Source organism: Halichoerus grypus, chromosome 12 (genome assembly GCF_964656455.1).
Source record: "Halichoerus grypus chromosome 12, mHalGry1.hap1.1, whole genome shotgun sequence".
Taxonomy (NCBI): domain Eukaryota; kingdom Metazoa; phylum Chordata; class Mammalia; order Carnivora; family Phocidae; genus Halichoerus; species Halichoerus grypus.
In genome coordinates, this window is record NC_135723.1 from 91,904,747 (window position 1) to 91,927,483 (window position 22,737).

The window sequence follows — 22,737 nt, forward strand, 5'->3', positions numbered from 1 at the left end:
CTCTCTCAAATAAATAAAGATAATTATTTTTATACACATATGTACATTTTGTTCATTTTTTGTTTTGTAGAATGAAACTCATGCTGAATATATATTTTTGTCTTCTGCTTTTTTTTTTTTACTTATCTTTATACAATGAGTGTATCCCTGAGTCACTAGTCTTTAAGACTGTGACTTTTTAAAATGGTTTTTAGGGGCGCCTGGGTGGCTCAGTTGGTTAAGCGACTGCCTTCGGCTCATGTCATGATCCTGGAGTCTCAGGATAGAGTCCGCATCGGGCTCCCTGTTCGGCAGGGAGTCTGCTTCTCCCTCTGACCCTACCCCTTCTTGTGCTCTCTCTCTCACTCTCTCTCTCAAATAAATAAATAAAATTTAAAAATCTTTAAAAAGGCCTTTATAACATTTCACTATATGCGTGTATCATAATTTATTTAATGTTACCTAGTTATTTGACTTTTAGATTGTACATTGTATGTATATATGTATTTTTTTTAATACTTACAGCACCCCGTGATCATGACAAATGCATTCCTAATCCCCATCACCTATTTAATCCATCCCCCCACTCACCTCCCCTCTCGTACCATCATTAAGAGTCTGTTTCTTGGTTTGCCTGTCTCTCTCTTCTTTTTCCTATGCTCATTTGTTTTGCTTCTTAAATTCCACATATGAGTGAAATCATATGGTATTTGTCTTTCTCTAACTGATTTATTTCACTTGGCATTATACTTTCTAGATCCATCCACGTTGTCCCAAATGGCAAGATTTCATTCTTTTTTATGGCTGAATTATATTCCTGTGAGTGTGTGTGTGTGTATACACACACCCACACACATATATATATCCATATATATACACACATTTATCTATCTATCTATCTATCATCTATCTATATACATACATGCACGGATTCCCTTTCTCTAAAATAAATATTTTTTAAAAAATAAAGCTTTTAGGGACGCCTGGGTGGCTCAGTTGTTAAGCGTCTGCCTTCAGCTCAGGTCATGATCCCAGGGTCCTGGGATCGAGCCCCACATTGGGCTCCCTGCTCTGCAGGAAGCCTGCTTCTCCCTCTCCCACTCCCCCTGCTTGTGTTCCCTCTCTCGCTGTCTCTCTCTCTGTCAAATAAATTTTAAAAACTTAAAAAATAAAAAAGCTTTTAATTGATATTGCTAAATTATTTTACAGAAAGTTTATCAAATCATCCATAGGCAGTATATAAAAATAATTATTCTTAATGCATTTAAAAATTTCATAGTATAATTGTCCATCTCTATTTAGTTCTTTCAGTTTTTGCATTACATGTTTTTCAGACTCTATCATTAAGTATATACAAATTTAGAATTGTTCTGTCCATTTAGTGGATTGTAATATCATTGTGAAATGTCTGTCTTTATCTCTAAAAATTTCTCTTCACTTAAAGTCTACTTTGTCATATTTGTAGAGTTACACCACTCTCTTTTAGCGTTTGTCTATTATATCTCTTTATATACTTTTTTAAACATTTTTTAAGATGAGTCACCCAGGTGCTCCTCTCTTTACATACTTTTAAACTTTCTACCTTACTGTGTCTTTATATTTTAAAAGGTCTCTCTAATAAACAGCATATAAGAATGATAAAAAGAATAGGGGAAAAAATAGAAAGGAAGGAGGAGGAGGAGGGATCAAGTAATTAATATTAGCTGTGATTCAAAGTCTTTCCATTGTCAAGGCTATGGCTCCAGAGGCTGTTTTCATTCTTTCTCTGAAGGAGAGACAGGGGAGAAGACAAGGAACTGAAGGGAAATAGAGAGAACTGAGAGAAAAAATGGCTGAAGGAGGAGTTAAAATCTCTGTACCATAGGTGTTGATTAACTGTACTCTAACATGAATCTTTACATGTCTTTTTCTCTCTGACAATTTTAGTTTAATGATGAGAAGAAGTTGATGAACTTTCATCAGAATCTTCAGGATATCACGGAAGATCAACTCAGTTTGGCCTCAATCCACTATATGCGATCTCACTACCAAGAAGCTATTGATATTTATAAGCGAATACTCCTAGATAACAGGTCTGTGTCCTTTCATGTCTACTCCAAATCTCACTTTGTTAGCTTTTTTCTGGAACTGGTTTGGCTGAGGACCTAGTGTCCTTTTGATCTATTATCACCATGTGTTCAAATCTGTTTAGCTAATAATGTGGTCAGATTAAGAACTTCTTATTCTCCAGATCAGGATTTCTCCATTTTTATTTCACTATCACCCTTCCAAGGAGCCTTTTTGGTCTCCCTCCTCCCCCATCACCTTCTCATGAAAGTTTGAAACCACAGATGTACTGTATGTGCATTTATATACTGAACATATATCTATGCTTTATACTTAAAATGAGTACGATTTTCCATTTCTTCATAAGGATTTTTACCCCTTTGGGGATGATATGGCCCCTGTTGAAAATGCATGATCTAAATGTATCATTTCAGCATTGTAATAGGTTGTAGGGAATTTGCTGACAAAATTAGAAATAAACCATTCTGAAGAACTAACATTCCCACTTTATCACTGACCACTGGGTATCTTTCCCACTTCCCAAAAATACCTCATCCACCTGCCTTCTCCCCTTTTGCTTACCTGCACCCAACCCATTCCCCTTCTCAGTCATTGAGTCTGCCTGCTTTGTATGTCCATCCTTTGTCTGATGTATGCTTATTTACAGTTTAGACCAGTTACAGCATACATTAGTTTAGTCTTTTTAACATGAACTGGTAGGAGTTGAATGCTTCCCTTTCTCCTTTAGTTGTCATCTCTCGTTCTACTTAAATCAAAACATCCAAATATTACAATACAAAAGAAAAATATTGCACTGATGATATCTTGCCTTCTTTCTTCAAAAGGCAAATTCATGTCCTCCTCACCTGGTTGTCCATTTGAGCCATTAAAAAAGTCTTTGTAGTTTGACAACCTTACTATGAAGTAGACTTAAACTGTTAACCCTTAATTCTTTCATCTAATAGGGAATACCTTGCCCTCAATGTATATGTGGCCCTATGTTACTACAAGTTGGATTACTATGATGTGTCTCAAGAAGTTCTGGCAGTTTACCTTCAGCAAATTCCTGATAGCACCATCGCACTCAATCTTAAAGCCTGTAATCATTTTCGCCTTTACAACGGCAAAGCAGCTGAGGTAGTGATGGAAATATGTTTTTAATTTACTTAATTCCACTTTGAATAACCCTATACTTTTTGGGTTATTCATAAGACTCTATTATTTGTAACTCCTGGTTAATATCCCTTTGTTATCGCCAGGGTGATTCTATGAGAACCAACTATATGTAAATATTTATATTGATTAGATATTCAAAAAAAATGTCGATTTCTGAATTCTGTGTGTCTAATGTATTGTAGATATCTTTACCTAGATGCTTTACATTACCTTAAATATGTCAAAACTAAACAGTTCTCCTTCTTCCTCTAAAATAGGTTTGTGACTCTGTGGTTCATTGTCACCAGCATATAAATCACATCGCAAGCCTAGGATTTCCATCAGTCTTTTTCTTCACCACCCCATCTAATCATCTACCAGTTCCTTTCAGTTCTGCATCCTAGATATCTCTTTGATCTATCCTTTCTTCTCCTCTACCACTGCTCTAGTCTGGGCACTCCTCATCTTTTATTTCGGTTCTTTAAATAATTTCTCTGCCTCTAGCCTTGTCCTCTCCAGTCTAGCCACTGACATTGTTCCACACACCATGCTCTCCTACTATCATAGCTTTTCTCATTTCCTGGAATGCCTTATTCTGCTTGGTACAATTCACCATCTCTTTCAGGATTATCCCAAGAGGCAATAGTGATAAACATTTTATAAATACTTAGAAATTAGCTAACTTCTAGGCACTGTGCAGAATGCTTTGTATCTATTATTTAGTTCCCCTGACAATCCTGTGGAGAAATTCTGCTTTAGCTTTCTTTATGTAGGAAACTGAGAGTGCATAGTAGACCATACATGGGACCTCCTTTTATTTAACACTATATACACACACATATATACACATATACAGAGAGAGAAAAAAGAGGGCATGTTCTATACTATATTTATTTACAGATACTTATTTATTTATGTAATAAACAGGTGATTTTTTTTTAAAGATTTCATTTTTTTAAGTAATCTCTACACCCAACATGGGGCTCGATCTTACAACCCCAAGATCAAGAGTCACACACTCCACCAACGAGGCGCCCCTATACAAGTCATTTCTAGATTAACAGTGTGAGGGGGGCCATGGAAATTACTTCCTCAACCATTATTTTAGTTGCTGTCAGAAGCCACCAAGATTCAATGTAAAATTTGTGCATGTGTCAAAATTTTAAAATCCCACCCCTGCCCAAAAAACAGTCCCAGCTGGGATCGTGCCACTGGAGGAGGAGGGAAAGGAACTGAAACCAGCAAACTAACTCTATCAAAGCAAAATTCACTGTGTAAATGTAATAGCAAGGGACATTATTACATCGCTGACAGCAGACTCAGCTCCTGAGTGAAACAGTGTTTAGTAATTGTGGGAGAGGGGTGGAGTGGAAAGCATGTGTCCTGTGCATAGGCCCAGATTCACTTTTTGTGGCTTATGTCGATGAAAGTGGTCTGTCTGGCAATACAAATGCCCCCTACTTCAACTGCTTAGTATGCAACCGAGCAGTCCATTTGTATGTTGTGTATAATACGTTCTTGGGTGTACTCACTTCAACTACAGAGTCCCTGGAGTCTGCCTAATTGGCTGGTTTCCAGCGTCAGCAGTTTAATAGTAAACTGGTTCGCAATTTGATCTCTTTAGAGTTTATGGCCTTTGGTAAGAGCAAATAAAAGAAATATATTCTTGCCTTTCTACCTTGAGTTAATCTTGGGGATTTGCCAATATTTTCCAGTCTATTAAATGTTTACATTTTGTCTGCACGTGTTCTTTCCATAGTCTGGTATGGGTAGCGAGGTTAACCAGTATTCTGTAGGTCTAGCATGATGCAAGTCAGGGCACCAAACTATATTTCCTATCCCCCAAAAGACATGCTTTTTCACTTGAAATTGTGTCTGTGCCATTTACATATTAATTTTATAATGTATTCCAGCAGGAGATGACTATGTCAAATGTACCTTGACAAGCTTTTTTGGGGAGGGGGTTGTTAGCAGTAGAATATAGTTTGTGTTTGCCGATAATTTTATTAAACCACTTAAAAATCAGGCATTCCTCTAGTAATTTGTATAATCCATCCAATATTCTATGGTTCGTTCTCTCCACAAACACCAATAGCATTCCGCCCTTCTGTAGTAAGCATGATATAATCTGTACCGATTCACTTAATTCTTGAGGTACTTTAAATAACTTGCCCAAAGTTTTATGACTAACAAGTGACAAATTCAGGTCTCAAACCCTTGTCTATCTGACTCTAAAGCCCATAGACTTACCTGCAAATTTAGGGGTACTTTCTTCTTTTCTCTTATATGTGATTATAGGTAGATAGATAGATAGATATTTGTAGATATATATAGGTATATATGTAGATACAGATATAAAATGTCATGCGTGCTATTTCATAGTTGCCTAGTTATCTTTCATCTAGACAAGCTTATTGAGGATTGAAACTGTGTCTTTTGACATGTGTGTCCTGGTACCTGGCACAACGCACACACAAAGTTGGTATCAATTAAATATTGGTTGAATGAGAATACTAAGACTTCACACTTAGTATGACTAAGAAATTAAGGGAGACTCGTGTTTAAAAAAGGAGGAGGGGGCACCTGGGTGGCTCAGTCGTTAAGCGTCTGCCTTCGGCTCAGGTCATGATCCCAGGGTCCTGGGATCGAGCCCCGCATCGGGCTCCCTGCTCGGCGGGAAGCCTGCTTCTCCCTCTCCCACTCCCCCCTCCTTGTGTTCCCTCTCTCACCGTGTCTCTCTTTGTCAAATAAATAAATAAAATCTTTAAAAAAAAATAATAAAGAAGGAGGAGGTTCAAAAGAAGTCAATAAAAATGAAGATTGAGAAAAAGCCATTGGGTTTCATAGTATTTCCTACAATGTCCTACTCTGATTAGGATATCATTATTATTGGGGTTCGAAACTAGATGACAAAGAGATAAGCAATGGGTGAGTAATTGCTTGGATTGGGATTTGTCATAAAGGCTATGGCAGAGGGATGACAAGTAGGTCATGGAGCAGTAGAAGCAGTGACAATAAGATGCTGCTGAAAGGAAGGGGAATGCTAGTTTCAGAGGATAACTAGTTAAAAGAACTTTTTCCCCCAAACTGGGAAGGCCTCCAGAGCAGTGATTAAGAGCAGGAGCTTTGAGGGCGCCTGGGTGGCTCAGTTGGTTAAGCGACTGCCTTCAGCTCAGGTCATGATCCTGGAGTCCCGGGATCGAGTCCCACATTGGGCTCCCTGCTCGGCAGGGAGTCTGCTTCTCCCTCTGACCCTCTCATGCTCTCTCTGTCTCATTCTCTCTCTCAAATAAATAAATAAAATCTTAAAAAAAAAAAAAAAGAGCAGGAGCTTTGAAATCAGATAGACCCCAAATTCACTTCTGGGTGGTAGGTGTGTGGCTTTCAGTGAACTACTTAACCTCCTTAAGCATCACCTGCAAAATAAGGAAAGTAATAGACTGACTTATTATGGGTCTCTGTAAAGATTAAATGATATGATGTACGTAAAGTTTCTAACTTGATATACATAGTAAACTCTCAGTAAATATTAACAATTATTACATATTTTGGAGGCAGAAAGATTGTCAAAGCTATCTATCTTTTCCTTTATGTTTGGTGCTTTCTGTATCTTGTTTAAGATGATTTCCTGGCCCAAGATCATATTCTCTGGTATTATCTTCCTTTTTTAAAAAAAAAATTTATTTTTTAAAAATATGTAATCTCTACCCCGGGTGTGGTACTTGAACTCATGACCCCGAGATCAAGAGTCACATGCTCTTCTGACTGAGCCAACCAGGCACCCTTGGTATTATCTTCTAAAACCTTCTTGTTTTGCCTTTTTTAAATCCAAATTATCTATATTTATACTATATTATATTTATTATTTAAGATTTTATTTTTTTTAAGTAATCTCTACACCCAGCATGGGGCTCAAACTCACAACCCCAAGACCAAGAATTGCATGCTTCATCGACTGAGCCAGCCAGGCACCCCTATAAATATATTATATCTAAAAGGTTTAATTTCTCAATTAAAAGACAAAGATTGGCAAATTAGATTGAAAAGACAAAACCCTAATATATGTTTTAAATATAAGGACAGAAAATTTGAATGTAAAAGGATATGTTTCATGCAGAATATTTCTTACATGGTTTCTATCATTGGTGTCATGCTTTTAGAAAGGTCATTTTCACTTTAACATGGATAAGATGATCCATATCTTCCATTTTTAGTTTTATTTTTTAACATCTTCATTGAGATGTAACTCACAGACCCTATAATTCACCCTTTTAAAGTGTACAATTCATTTGTTTTTATTATATTCACAGATATGTGCAATCACCACCACAGTTTTAGAGCATTTGCATTACCTCAAAAAGAAACCCCATGCCTCTTAGAAGCTCCATCAACCCCTGGCCCCCCATTCCCCCAGCCCAAGCAATTGTGAATCTGCTTTCTGACTCTAGATTTGCTGATTCTGGATATTTCATAAAAAAGTAATATATAATATGTGAACTTTTATGACTGTCTTCTTTTACTTAGCATGTTTATAAATTTCATCATGTTGTAGCCTATATTAGTACTTCATTTTTATGACCAAATAATATTCTATTGTATCGATAGACTACATTTTATTTTTCCATTCATCAGCTGATGGACATTTGGGTCATTTCCACTTTTGGCCTATTATGACTAATGAATGCTGTTATAAGCATTTGTCTACATGTTCTTGGACATGTGTTGGATGTGTTTCCATTTCTCTTGGGTATATGTCTAGGAGTGGAATTGTTAGGTTATATGGAGCTCTATATTTAATTGAGGAACTGCCAGACTGTTTTACAAAGTAGCTACACCAGTTTACATTCCCACCAGCAGTGTATAGGAGTTTCCATTTCTCTACATCCTGGCCAGCAGTTATTATCTGACTTTTTTATTGTAGCCATCCCACTGGATGTGCAGTGAAATCTCTTTGTGGTTTTGATTTGCATTTCTCTGATGACAAATGATGTTGAACATCTTTTCATGTGCAGTGAGTTCTGCTTTAAATTCTGTGCCCTAGGCATCTCACTTGGCGCAGCCCTAGTTCTGGCTGGCCCTGCCTGAGATCAGAACTGTCCTCATGATACTAAAAGATTTTGTCTTTTCACTTTCCTTTGCTCAAGTGTGCCATGAAGCTTTCCAGAGACAGCATAATTTCAAAATAGATCAAATGCAGATGCAGACATGCCAATCTAGCTGTCCTCTTTTAAGCCAGACATTAAAGAGATTTGCAAAAATATAAAACAGTACTACTCTTCTCACTAAGTTTTTGTTTTGTAAATGCAGTTTTCTTAAGTGAAAAATATTTATGTTAATGTGTAGTGGGCTTATTATTATTTTTGATTAATTGAATACTTTAAAATTTCTGTTTTAATTTCTAATACAATATATATTGTACTGTGGGCTATTTATGTGGGCTATGACCCACTAAAACAAAAGCTCTTTGGGATCCTTAATAATTTTTAAGATTATAAAAGAGATCCTGAGATCAAAAAGCTTGAAAACTGCTGATCTAGCCTAATATTACCAAACACTTTGGAATTGCTGCTGTGGACAAGAGAAGGGATTAATAAAAGGGTTGCTGAGGCAGATGCGTAATCCCATATGAGATCAAATAGAACAAGTTTGTAGTGATTAGTGAGAACAATCAAGAATTTAATTATTTTATCCTGAGAAGCTTAGCTACCTAACTGATGGAAGTTGAAAAAGGAGGAGAGGAAAATTACTCAAAATTATAGATTGGCAAGGTAGGAATAACAGAAAGCTGAGGAAGGATAAGTGAATCTAAGGTGTTAGTGAAGATGCTGGAAATGACTGACCGTTTGTTCTACAGGGAGTGAAGGGGGTAATAGAATACAGAAGAGATCTGATAAGTCTAATAAATAATAGGAGAAGGTATTTTAATTGTGCTATAAGTAAATAAAGGCCAATGCAGCAGGAAGGAGGTACTGTGAGAATTCGGGATATAGGTGGAATGATCAGATTGAAGAATCAACCCCAGTTTTCAAAAGTTTAGCTCCTTTATCACCTTTGACTCTGCAAGAAAAGATTAAGTAGGAGTCTTCAGACGTGGGCTTACCAGTTTCAAACTTGCTGCTTAGTGTAAGGTTCAAATCATTTATTGTTTATAAGCCGCAATGTTCCCATCTGTAAAATGAGGTTAACAATCACACTGACTCTTAGAGTCCTGAGGAACAAATGAAATAGGAATGAAATGGCATGTTAAACTCTGTAAACTATAAAACATTGTGCAATTATGTGGCATAAGAACTGTACACTTGTCATTTTCCTAAGCCTTTCCTTTTTCAATTTCAGGCAGAACTCAAAAGCTTGATGGACAACGCTTCTTCTTCCTTTGAATTTGCTAAAGAACTCATCAAGCACAATCTGGTGAATAGCAGTTTCCTGTCTTGACTGAACTGAGTCTTAGCCTACTTCGGTATTTCCCAGCAGTTAGAAGGGTGAATGAAGGGAGATATTGCAACAAATACTTCTCTACTCCAAGTGAACCCCTCCTTGCTATGGAGGAGAGAAAATTAAGTTTCAGATATCAGGTCCTTTCCTCAAGGAAACCCCTACTGGGAGCGCAGTAATACATACATAACATTTAGAAAGAAGTGCAAGGCAGTGTAGGTCCAAGTGTTCATTCTGTTGGCAAAGACCAAAAGACATGTATCCTTGTGGGTTACAATAAACGGGAAGGATTTTCTGGTGAAAGTCCAACTCGAATTCATCTTTGAAGGATGGCTGAGATTTAGAGGGTTCGTTGAACGCAAGGATATGGAGTTAGAACAAAAATGACATATGTGAAAGATTATGAGCAGGCTAAGCTTACTAGAACAGAAAGTGTGTCCTGGGGCATAGTGAAAAAGAAAGTCTTAAGGAAAAATAAAGAGGCGGTCAGGTTTAAGGCTGGACTCTGACGGCCATTGATAAAAAAAAGTATCCATATTCAGGTGAAGTTTAATTGATAATGCAATATTGTGGACACAGAGCAGCTGCTTTCAACTCAGACACCTGGGGACACTGGGAAAATTACATAATATTGCTGAGTTTCAGATCCCTCATCAGAAAATGGCATTAATAATACCTACACCTTTTCCTTCTGATTTCTCTATTCCTCTTTTTAGCACCAATTCTGCTGAGACTCTCTCCTCCCCTTTACCTCTGATATCTGCTTGGTCACTTAATCCTACTGATTCTTTCTTGGCAAAGTCTTATATTTATTCCATTCCTTCTCTAATTCAGGCCTCCATCACAGATATAATTTTCTCTGGATAGTTTCTATTATGAGCTTCTGCCTCTTTTCACTTCTCATCTAGTTTATCAACTTAAATTTTTGTGGAGAATGATGTGTTAGAGATAGTAGTCTGGAAATCAAGCTTGGAGAGAGATTAAGACTGGAGAGTAGATTTAGGAGTTTCATAAGAGAAATGATAGCTACAGTTCTGACAACTAAACATGGAAGAAAGGAGAAAAATATGGTCCCAAGAGAGCGTTTAAGGAGCTGAAGGAAGGAGAATAAGCAGATAAAACAAGAAAGGGGGGATGGGAAATATCACCTAGATAATGCAATGCCATTTACAACTGCACATTTTAATCACTTGGGAGGTTTTTAAAAATAATGATGCATGGGCTCCACCCCCCAGAGATTCTTATTTAATGGTTGGGCTAGGGCTCGGCTATCAGTATTTTTTTTCTTAACAGTTTCCCAGGTGGATATAATGTACAGCCAGAGTAAAGAACCATGATATGTATATATGACTAGAGGGGGTATATCAGCTAGTAAATAGAGATTACCCTTGGAGAGTGGGATTAAAGAGAGAAGTGAGAGTATGGAAATTGTCCTTTGTCCTTTTGTAATACTATATATGTTTTTTTCCCAATGAACACATATGACTTTTATAGTTTAAAACAAAGTCTAAACATACTAAGCGATATAAATGGTTGTTCTGAGCATTGGCTTTTGCAGTCAGACTTGAGGTCAAAATCAAGCTACACCATGTACTAGCTTTGGACCTTTGGGTGAGTCCCTTAGCATTGTTGAGACTCAGTGTTCTCATATGTGCCATAAGGGAAATTACAGTACCTACCTTATTTTCTTGTGAGGATTAAATGAGGTAATGTATGTAAGATACTTTACACAGTATCTAACATAGAGTGTTTAGTAAATCATGCTTTTGTGGTCATGCTACAGCCATCAGTGTCCAAACTACAGACACATCATTGAGCAAGAGGACAGAAGAATCCATTGAATTGGTTAAAGGAGTTAATTCATGACTTGTGAGAGTAAGTTCACTAGTGTGCTGGGAATAGGAATTAAGGAGTGAGAGAATAATAAGGTTGAAGCAGTAAGCCACACAGTTTTGAAGTGTGGCATTGAAAGGAAGGAGAAAAATAGGGTACTATCCGGAGGGAACAATGGCACTAAGAGAAAGATTTTTGTTTGTGTATGTTTAAAGTTGAGAAGTAGGACCAGGACATATGAAGATAGAATAATTAATAGAGAAACAAGATCCAGATCAAGTTGAAAGTTATGAGAATCCATTGGATTGGGAGAACAAACATTGTCAAAATGTCCATACTACCCAAAGCAATCTACAGATTTAATGCAATCCCTATCAAAATACCAACAGCATTTTTCACAGAACTAGAACAAACATTCCTAAATTTGTATGGAACTACAAGAGACCCCAAATAGCCAAAACAATCTTGAAAAAGAAGAACAAAACTGGAGATATCACAATCCCAGATTTCAAGATATACGACAAAGCTGTAGTAATCAAAACACTGTGGTACTGGCATAAAAACAGACACATAAATCAACAGAACAGAATAGAGAACCCAGAAATAAACACACAATTATATGGTCAATGGCTCTTCGACAAAGGAGGCAAGAATATGCAATGGGAAGAAGTCTCTTCAACAAATTATGTTGGGCAAACTGGACAGCTACATGCAAAAGAATGAAACTGGACCACTTTCTTACAACATACACAAAAATAAACTCCAAATGGATTAAGAACCTAAATGTGAGACCTGAAACCATAAACATCCTAGAAGAGAGCACAGGCAGTAATCTGTCTGACATCGGCCATAAAACATTTTTCTAGCTATGTCCCCTGAGGCAAGCACAACAAAAGCAAAAATAAACTGTTGGGACTACATCAAAATTAAAAGCTTCTGCACAGCCAAGGAAATAACAAAACAGAAAGACAACCTATTGAGTGGGAGAAGATATTTGCAAATGACATATCCAAAAAACAGTATCCAAAATATATAAAGAACTTAAACAACTTGAGGCACCTGGGTGACTCAGTTGGTTAAGTGTCTGGCTCTTGATCTCAGTTCACCTCTGGATCTCAGAGTTGTGAGTTCAATCCTGCCTTGGGTTCCACACTGGGCGTGGAGCGTACTTAAAAAAAAAAAAAGAACTTCTACAACTCAACACCAAAAAACCCCAAATAATCTAATTTAAAAATGGGCAGAAGACCTGAACAGACATTCTCCAAAGAAGACAGACATACAGATGGCCAACAGACACATGAAAAAATGCTCAACATCACTCATCATCAGGGCAATGCAAATCAAAACCACAGTGAGATATCACCTCACCCCTGTCAGAATGGCTAGACTCAAAAACACAAGAAACAAGTGTTGGCAAGGGTGTGGAGAAAAAGGAACTTTGTGCACTGTTAGTGGGAAAGCAAACTGGTGCAGCCACTCTGGAAAACAGTAAGGAGGTTCCTCAAAAAATTAAAAATAGAATTACCATGTGATGCAGTAATTCCACTCCTGGGTGGAACCCAAAGGACATGAAAACACTAATGCAAAAAAATACATGCACTCCTATGTTTTTTGCAGCATTATTTACAATAGCCAAATATGAAAGCGACCCAGTGTCCATCAATAGATGAATGGATAAAGAAGAATGGATACAATGGATTCCAGTGGATACCATGGAATATTATTCACCCATAAAAATGAATGAAATCTTGCCATTTGGGACAGCATGGATGGATCTAGAGAGTATAATGTCAAGTGAAATAAGTCAGTTAGACAAATACCAAATGATTTCACTCATGTGGAATTTAAGAAACAAAATAAAGAAAGAAAAAGACAAACCAAAAAACAGACTCTTAACTATAGAGGACAAACTGGTGGTTAGCAAAGGGGAGGTGGGTGGGAGGACGGGTGAAATAGGTGATGGGGCTTAAGATTACACTTACCACGATGAACACTGAGTAATGTATATTATACACCTGAAACTAATATAACTAATATAACACTGTATATTAATTATACTGGAATTAATTTTTTTTAAAGTCATGAGATCAAGAAGACAAGTAGAAGAATTAATCTTAGCAAAAGAAGGGAACATCTCAGACGAGGAAGAATCAAGAAAGATGACCAAGTGGATATTTTTGAATTAGAAAGGAGAGATTAGGTAGCTCATGTCTGATGGCCTTGATTTCTGTATATTTATTTGTGAAACAACTTCCTATGTGCCAGACACTGTGCTAGGCTCTGGGTACACAACAGTGCACAAAACTGCTTTCCTGAATGGTATTTTGTTTTGGCTCTTCTCTATAGCATTTACTGTCATATAACATAATACTTACGTGTTTGCTGTTTGAGGCTCTCTCCCCAGTTGAGTGTAGCCTATGTAGTGACGGGAGTAATTCGTTCCTGCTGTAACCCCAGTGCTTACTACAATTCCAGGCATATGGTAGGTGCTTGTGAGTATTTACGGAGTTAATTAAATGTTACCTACTATGTACCACACATTTAGCCCATTTTAACTCATTCAATCCTCATAATAGTCCTGAAAGGTAGACATTATTAATGCCATTTAGAGATGAGGAAATAGGCTCAGAAAGGTTATATAAATTCCTTCATGGAGCTTGTTTGTTTGTTTTTAGAAAGAGAGAGCAAGCGGGGAGGGCCAGAGGGAGAGGGAGAGAGAATCCCAAGCATGGGATTCTCCATGCCCAGCAGAGCCCAACATGGGGCTCGATCCTACAACCCTGAGATCATGACCTGAGCCAAAATCCCAAGAGTTAGATGCTTGGGGCACCTGGGTGGCTCAGTTGGTTAAGCCTCTGCCTTCAGCTTGGGTCATGATCTCAGGGTCCTCGGATCAGGCTCCTGCTCAGCAGGGAGTCTGCTTCTCCCTCTTCTTCTTCCTCTGCCCCTAACCCTGCTTGTGGGTGTGCTCTCTCTCTGATAAATAAATAAAACCATTAAAAAAAAAAAAAGAATTGGATGCTTAACTGACTGAGCCACCCAGACACCCCCTTCGCAGAGCTTTTGATACAGAGTATCTGTCTAGAAAAATGTTTTATTAATTTTGGGGTACTTTAAGAGTTTTCTGCAGTTCTTGGGGCGCCTGGGTGGTTCAGTCATTAGGCATCTGCCTTCGGCCCGGGTTGTGATCCCAGGGTCCTGGGATCGAGCCCCTCATTGGGCTCCCTGCTCAGCGGGAAGCCTGCTTCTCCCTCTCCCACTCCCCCTGCTTATGTTCCTGCTCTCGCTATCTCTCTCTCTGTCAAATAAATAAATAAAATCTTTAGAAAAAAAAAAGTTTTCTGCAGTTCTTATGAAGAGAAAAGGAAAGGTATACAATAGGTTTATGCCTTTATTCTGTTTCTTACATTTATTATAATTTAGATAATAGCTTGCTTTCAATGGGGTCAAGGTGGTGTGTATACTGAGAGCTTCAAAAATATATTCAAGGAATAACTGAGTACCCAGTTGTAAGTGGCAACTCCTTAATTAAACATTTCCACCAATAAATATATTCATACTTATTGCTGTAATAACAGACTTTGTCTGTCTTTAGGTTGTTTTCCGAGGAGGTGAAGGGGCTTTGCAGGTTTTGCCTCCCCTGGTTGATGTCATTCCTGAAGCTCGGTTAAACTTAGTGATTTACTACCTTCGTCAAGGTAAGAAAAATTTGTCTTGGTTTTGCTTATAATGAGATATTTTAGAACATTTAATCTCTAACTGAACTACTTGCTTACCTTTTAAAATCCATAATACTTCCAAAAATATATTTGCAACAGGTTCATAGGAGAGAACAAATTTATTGGTACTTAATTTGTTGTACCTTTTCTCTTTATCCTCTCTTTCCTCTTCTGTTGCTTCCAACCTTCTCCCTCATTCTGTTTTTCTTTCTTCCTCTTCTTTTTCTGTCTTTTGTTCTCTACCCATTCTATTTCAGTTTTTCCACTGTTTTTACTTCCCCTTCCTTGTGGTTCTTTTTCTATGTATAAGGCACATCCACATTTTCTTGAGTTTCTTTTTTTTATCATATTTGCTCTAATTGTCTGCCTTTCTGTTTCTTTGTGCTTCCAGCTTCTTATGAGAAATATTATGATTCAAAGATAATGTGATATTTACTGCCCCTAAGTAAGGTTAAAATTGTTAGACACGTGCCTAAGCAGTCTTTGATCTAACGGTTTTGAGTGCAGGATAGTAGCTACCATGCACTGGTGGTGGCACTCTGTCATGGACCCTGGACTAACAGTGTGGGCCTTTTTAGGTGCATGGTAGAAACCAACCAGACAACATAGTCCTCATTGAGGAAAATGTAAGTGTTTATTAAAATAAGAACATGAACTTGCAAACAGTTCTATTTGATATGTAAGCACAAAGAAATAGGCGTTTGGATAAGAATTAAATATCTTATATATTTTAGAAATTATTTATTATAAAATTTTTCAAACTAAGCAAAATAGTTTAAACACCCAAAATGCACACCCAAAATATTCATTCCAGATTCAACAGTCTTCAAAATATTGCCATTCTTTCATCCATTCTCCCTGTCCCTTTTTGTTGCTGAAACGTCTTAAAGCAAATCCCAGACTTCATGTCATTTCACTCCTACATACTTAATATATATTGTCTTTTTAAAAAATTGGTTGTTTTACTTATATAACTACCATGCCATTGCTATTTAATACCCAGTCCATATTCTTAGCTTGAACATTTTTTTAGGTGCTTCATGACTTACAGGTTTCCTAAGATATTTGGTTATATTTAGGATAATTACTCCACATTGAACTTGATGGAGAGTTAGAGGACAGATAAAACAAATCATACTTGCCATGAACGTCTGAATGCTGAAGGATCTTACCTTTTCGGGACTGTTTCAGAAGGGTTTGCTGGAATACAGACTATTATAGCTACTTATTTCTTGTATTTCAGATGATGTACAAGAAGCTTATAACTTAATTAAGGATCTGGAACCTACTACTCCTCAGGTAATTGAAAATGTGTTACCATTTTACTAACCAACTTCTGTTGAAAGTAGAATTTCAGAAAGATAGCAGGAAGGCATATTAGAGAAGATTCCAGCTTGTAGAATCTCGGGAAAGACCATATATATTGATTTAGGAATGTCCTGTGAGACTTTCGATATGAAAATGAACATTCTGGATTTTTTTTTTTTTAAAGATTTTACTTATTTATTTGACAGAGAGAGACACAGCGAGAGAGGGAACACAAGCAGGGGGAGTGGGAGAGGGAGAAGCAGGCTTCCCACAGAGCAGGGAACCCGATGCGGGGCTCGATCCCAGGACCCTGGGACCATGACCTGAGCCGAAGGCAGACGCTTAACGACTGAGCCACCCAGGCGCCCCGAACATTATGGATTTTTTAATGTTTTTAAACTCCCTTATATGTGGTCATTTCCTCCAAATGGATCAGGTTTGAAAAAACTAAAATCTAGAATTCTGATGGAACTAACAAGATATAGAAACTTATCTCATTAGTATAATTGTAACTTGTCTTTCTCCCCTACTGGATTGTTATTAGCTCTTTGCAGTCAGGGCCTGTGTCTGTTTGTATTTCCAACACTATGTACACTAGGCATGTAACAGACATTGCACTTACTGAATGAAAGACTGAAATGTTTCTAGACCCCATGAAATCTAAACAGATACATTTCTCCAGGGTATTAAAAGTTTCAGCATCTTTTATACTGCTCTTTTTATGAACCCTCTTAAATAAAAATAGTACCTACATAAAAAATTTATAAAGCTTCTAAGGAAGGTATCTATCAAAGAATAGAGCCAAGTCTGACAGCGATTAAGGTGAGGCTCCAGGGCTCCAAAAGAGATAATACCTTACAAATGGAGATCAGAGGATACCTTTTTTTTAGGAAAAGGATTTTTAGCAAATAAAAGTTATTATATGATTAGAAAGGGAAGATAATATATATGATGTAGTCACAAAGAATGGCAGTGGCTAATAAAGTGATAAAAATTATTACGTAAATGTTTTATTGTTAATTTTTTCCACTGAGTTGAAATAAAACTTCTCAAGGTTTCCACTGAGTTTTTCTGCTTAAGATTGTAAATTTACAAATATGGTGAATTTATTATATGGACACTTTCCTGAAAACCAAATGAAAGTCTCCTAATTATTTCATTCAAGCCAGGGATGGAACAGAGAAAAGTGACTCTGGGTAACTTTTGATAATATATATATAGCATTAAGTCGAAATTAATTTTCATAGCTATGCATTCTTCCGAAATTAATTAGTGTTATTGCATGTTGCCAGGAGTATATCCTCAAAGGAGTGGTCAATGCGGCCCTTGGCCAGGAAATGGGTTCGGTGAGTATGAAATCACTGGTAATCTATAGTTGCAGTTATAGTGTGTGGAAAAGATCAAAATGAATGTTAAAGTTCAACCAGCAGTAAGCTCACAAATAGGCTTATCTACATTTCCTTTCCTGTCTCCATATCCCCCAACCCAGATTCCATTATAAAAAGAATTCTGTGATTTAAAGACAAAAAAAAAAAGAAAGCTTTAACTCTAAGAATTGCTGTTTCCTCTTTTAAAAGCCCAAATTTTAAGCAGTGTTTATATCTAATAATAACTGAAAATCATTGCACAGCTTCATTCTTATTTTCAGTGAGTTTGGTTAACCTTGCACACCCCTGAGCTATAATTTTGGCATCTGTAAAATGGGGATAGTTGTTTCTTTGGCAAAGACTTTTATAAACACCCAAACATTGTTTCAAATTAAGTTCTTATTCATCTGAATATGGCACATTAAGTTCTTTTGGGAACAAAGTGGATATAAATAAATATTTTTATCTCTAGCTCACTCTACAGTGCCTCGTATAGCAGATAGGGCGTAAATAGTTATTGAATAAGTGAATGAGTGTATTGAATTGATACTCCTTATAACTGTGGCTCCTACCACAAGGTCTAATATATGATAAAAGAGCAGTATCTGTTGAATGTGTGAATGAATGACTAAATGAATGAGTTCATTTAATGAAGTTACTTTTAGGATAGAGTTTGGGGATTGGATTTTTTTTCTTCTTTTTTTATCTGACCCAGGGAAGGTTTTAATTTCGTTTCAGGTTATGATTCTCTAGTGCTTATGCTAATAAAAATTAGTTTGTTTGGGAGAGGATGTAAAACAAGGGTGTATGTTAAATCCTGGCACATATTTTAAAACCATAAAGTGTAATACAAATAAAATATTTTCAGCTTCTGTCAGCTCTCTCAGCTCTGCTTTGTTTTTCAGAGGGACCATATGAAAATTGCCCAGCAGTTCTTCCAGCTGGTGGGAGGGTCAGCGAGTGAGTGTGGTATGTCTGAAATCAGTACTCATTCACATGATTCATAATTGGAGTTGGTCATATATTGACTGGTGAAGTTTCAGTCTCTGTCCAGGGTTACATGTGTCAGACATGAAAGAAAAGTATCAAAGTATCAAGTAGGAGGTCCTGTGGGAAAGACACAGGAGAGAATATTGGGTTAGCTCTTCTCAACATCTCAGCTGAAGTGGGATGAGAGATTATATAAATAGAAGAGAATGAATATAATCTTTAGTTCATGAGAGTTTTTAAAATTTGATTCTGTTTTTGATCTGAAATGTTAACTTTTATTGATTTTTTTTTTAATTTTATTTTATTATGTTAGTCACCATACAATACATCATTAGTTTTTAATGTAGTGACCCATGATTCATTGTTTTCATATTAACACCCAGTGCTCCATGCAGTATGTGCCCTCCTTAATACCCATCACCGGGCTAACCCATCCCCCCACCCCCCTCCCCTCTAAAACCCTCAGTTCGTTTCTCAGAGTCCATAGTCTCTCATGGTTCATCTCTCCCTCCAATTTTCCCCCCTTCATTTTTCCCTTCCTTCTCCTAATGTCCTCCATGCTCTTCCTTATGTTCCACAAATAAGTGAAACAGTATGATAATTGACTTTCTCTGCTTGACTTATTTCACTTAGCATAATCTCCTCCAGTCCCATCCATGTTGATGTAAAAGTTGGATATTCATCCTTTCTGATGGCTGAGTAATATTCCATTGTATATATGGACCACATCTTCTTTATCCATTCATCTGTTGAAGGGCATTTCGACTTCCCACAGTTTGGCTATTGCAGACATTCCTGCTATGAACATTGGGGTGCATATGGCCCTTCTTTTCATTACATCTGTGTCTTTGGGGTAAATACCCAGGAGTACAATTGCTGGGTCATAGGGTAGCTCTATTTTTAATTTTTTGAGGCACCTCCACACTGTTTTCCAAAGTGGCTGTACCAACTTGCATTCCCACCAACAGTGTAAGAGGGTTCCCCTTTCTCCACCATTTGTTGTTTCTTGCCCTGTCAATTTTTGCCATTCTAACTGGTGTAAGGTGGTATCTCAATGTGGTTTTGATTTGAATTTCCCTGGTGGCTAATGATGATGAACATTTTTTCATGTGTCTGTTAGCCATTTGAATGTGTTCTTTGGAGAAGTGTCTGTTCATGTCTTCTGCCCATTATTTGACTTGATTATTTGTTTTTTGGGTGTTGAGTTTGAGAAGTTCTTTATAAATCTTGGATACCAGCCCATTATCTGTAGTGTCATTTGCAAATATCTTCTCCCATTCTGTGGGTTGCCTCTTTGTTTTGTTGACTGTTTCCTTTGCTGTGCAGAAGCTTTTTACCTTGATGAAGTCCAAAAAGTTCATTTTTGCTTTTGTTTCACTAGCCTTTGGAGATGTATTTTGAAAGAAGTTGCTGTGGCCGATGTCAAAGAGGTTACTGCCTATGTTCTCCTCTAGGATTTTGATGGATTACTGTCTCACATTGAGGTCTTTTATCCATTTTGAGTTTATCTTTGTGTATGGTGTTAGAGAATGGTCAAGTTTCATTCTTCTGCATGTGGCTGTCCAATTTTCCCAGCACCATTTATTGAAGAGACTGTCTTTTTTCCATTGCATATTTTTTCCTGCTTTGTCGAAGATTATTTGACCATAGAGTTGAGGGTCCATATCTGGGCTCTCTATTCTGTTCCATTGGTCTATATGTCTGTTTTTGTGCCAGTACCATGCTGTCTTGGTGATCATTGCTTTGTAATATAGCTTGAAATCGGGCAACGTGATGCCCCCAGCTTTGTTTTTCTTTTTCAACATTTCCTTGGCGATTTGGGGTCTTTTCTGATTCCATACAAATTTTAGGATTGTTTGTTCCAGCACTTCGAAAAATGTCATTGGAATTTTGATCAGGATGGCATTGAAGGTATAGATTGCTCTGGGTAGCAAAGACATTTTAACAATGTTTATTCTTCCGATCCATGAGCATGGAATGTTTTTTCATCTTTTTGTGTTTTATTGATTTTTCAAGAGCTCTTTATATATTCGACTTTCATCATGTCATAGATATTTTTTCGGTGGGTCATTTGCTTTTTAATTTTCCCTATGGTATTTTTTTCACATGTAAAAATATTTAAATCTTATCGAAGCTTATCTTTTTATAATGATATCTTACATAGATATCTAGCTTAGAAAGTGCTTTTGTGCCCCCACAGTTATATAATATTCACTTATATTTCCCACCAGTAGTTTTGTTGCTTCATTTTTATTATTAAAGTATTGACTTCATCAGTCAAGATTGAGTGTAAGATTTCAGGAAGGGCTATTAAAAGAGCTGATAGTTAGCCAGTATGAACTGATATGGCTATTTGTACCAGTTGTCTAAGGCCAGCATCTATTTTGACGAACAGTATTTGGGGTGAACTAGTTGTTAAATATTTTTGTCATCCCTGAATATTCATTTTCTTTCAGATGTTTCACTGAAACCATTTATTGAATAATATTTCCTTTCTTCATTTGATTCATTCATACAATAAAAATTTATTGAAGTGTTGGGGATATAGTAGTAAACAAAACGAACAAGTCCTCCATCCTTGTAGAGCATACAGTCTAGTGGGACAGACAATAAACCCAATAAAGAAAGAGATTATATAGTATATCTGACTGTAGTAAGTGCTATGGGGGGAAAATTGAACAGAGCAAGAATGAATAGGAGTACCAGTGGCAAGGGTGGGGGTTAAACTAATTCTCTACTATCTCAAACAGGAATCCAAAAACAGACAGAAAGTTGGTCAGGATCAAGACCAGATGGTTCCATGGCAAATGATTTCTCCATTTGGGATTGGAAGTGCTGGGTTGTCTTAGATGAGTGATGATGGAGACTAAGCCATGTTAGTTGAATGTGCACGTGTCAGAGTGGGTGAGAGACTCAAAGCCCTGGAAAAACATCTGAGGAATACTGTACCCTGCAGGGTGGGTGTTCATTCTGGAGTCTGTGAGTTAGCCCCAAGAGAGATTATTGGTCACTCTCAAGTACTGTGACCTCCATTATGCTGAGGTTTTGTCCACTGAATAGAATCTATAATTTCAGAATCTGGAAAGATGTCTTGGAATACATTCCTATCTCTAAATTATAAAGTAACTCAAATTTCAGCTAAAGAGAACTTTCAGTTTCATGAATATACCTGGTTTCTTTTCCCATTCCATTTCAGATACAATACCTGGGAGGCAGTGCATGGCTTCCTGTTTCTTTCTGCTTAAGCAATTTGATGATGTCTTGATATACCTCAACTCATTTAAGGTCAGTATAGAATTTTCTAGATGAGTTTGTCTACAAAATATATAATGTGTCAGAAGTAAGTACTTTTAGAGGGACACCTGGGTGACTCAGTTGGTTAAGTGTCTTCCTTTGGCTCAGGTCATGATCCCAGGGTCCTGGAATCTTGTCCCACATTGGGATCCTCACTCCACAGGGAGCCTGCTTCTCCCTCTGCCTGCCGCTCCCCGTGCTTTGTGCTCTCTCTCTCTCTGATAAATAAATAAAATCTTTAAAAAAAAAAAAGATACTTTTAGAGATGGCCCTTTTACTATAGTGACATTGAAGGTGTCAGCTAATTCCTTAAAATTATTTTTGAGTTTATCTAGTATAATTGATATGTTATATTGGTATGTTAATACTCAATGTGACCTATTCTTGGGATGTTTTTCAGAGTTACTTCTACAATGATGACATCTTTAACTTTAATTACGCCCAAGCCAAAGCTGCAACAGGCAATACCAGTGAGGGTGAAGAGGTGGGTACATGCTTTTGATGCATTCAAATGATTCTGTTTAAAAACATTGTTATCTTTAACTTTTTGAGGAACCTCCATACTGTTTTCCAGAGTGAAAAAATAGATGAACATAGGGGAAAGAAAAAAA

General features: G+C 37.1%; 1 protein-coding gene across 1 annotated transcript in view; it reads left to right on the forward strand.

Moving 5' to 3' along the window:
• IFT56 (intraflagellar transport 56) overlaps nucleotides 1-22,737 on the forward strand; it is a 54,942-nt gene that overhangs the window by 12,591 nt on the left and 19,614 nt on the right. Inside the window, exons 6-14 of the mRNA XM_036098454.2 lie at nucleotides 1,906-2,051; nucleotides 2,991-3,162; nucleotides 9,517-9,591; nucleotides 15,044-15,146; nucleotides 16,411-16,466; nucleotides 17,768-17,821; nucleotides 18,748-18,811; nucleotides 22,029-22,117; nucleotides 22,527-22,610. Of these exons, the coding sequence (XP_035954347.1) occupies nucleotides 1,906-2,051; nucleotides 2,991-3,162; nucleotides 9,517-9,591; nucleotides 15,044-15,146; nucleotides 16,411-16,466; nucleotides 17,768-17,821; nucleotides 18,748-18,811; nucleotides 22,029-22,117; nucleotides 22,527-22,610 (843 nt within the window). The remainder of the gene's footprint in view (nucleotides 1-1,905; nucleotides 2,052-2,990; nucleotides 3,163-9,516; nucleotides 9,592-15,043; nucleotides 15,147-16,410; nucleotides 16,467-17,767; nucleotides 17,822-18,747; nucleotides 18,812-22,028; nucleotides 22,118-22,526; nucleotides 22,611-22,737) is intronic.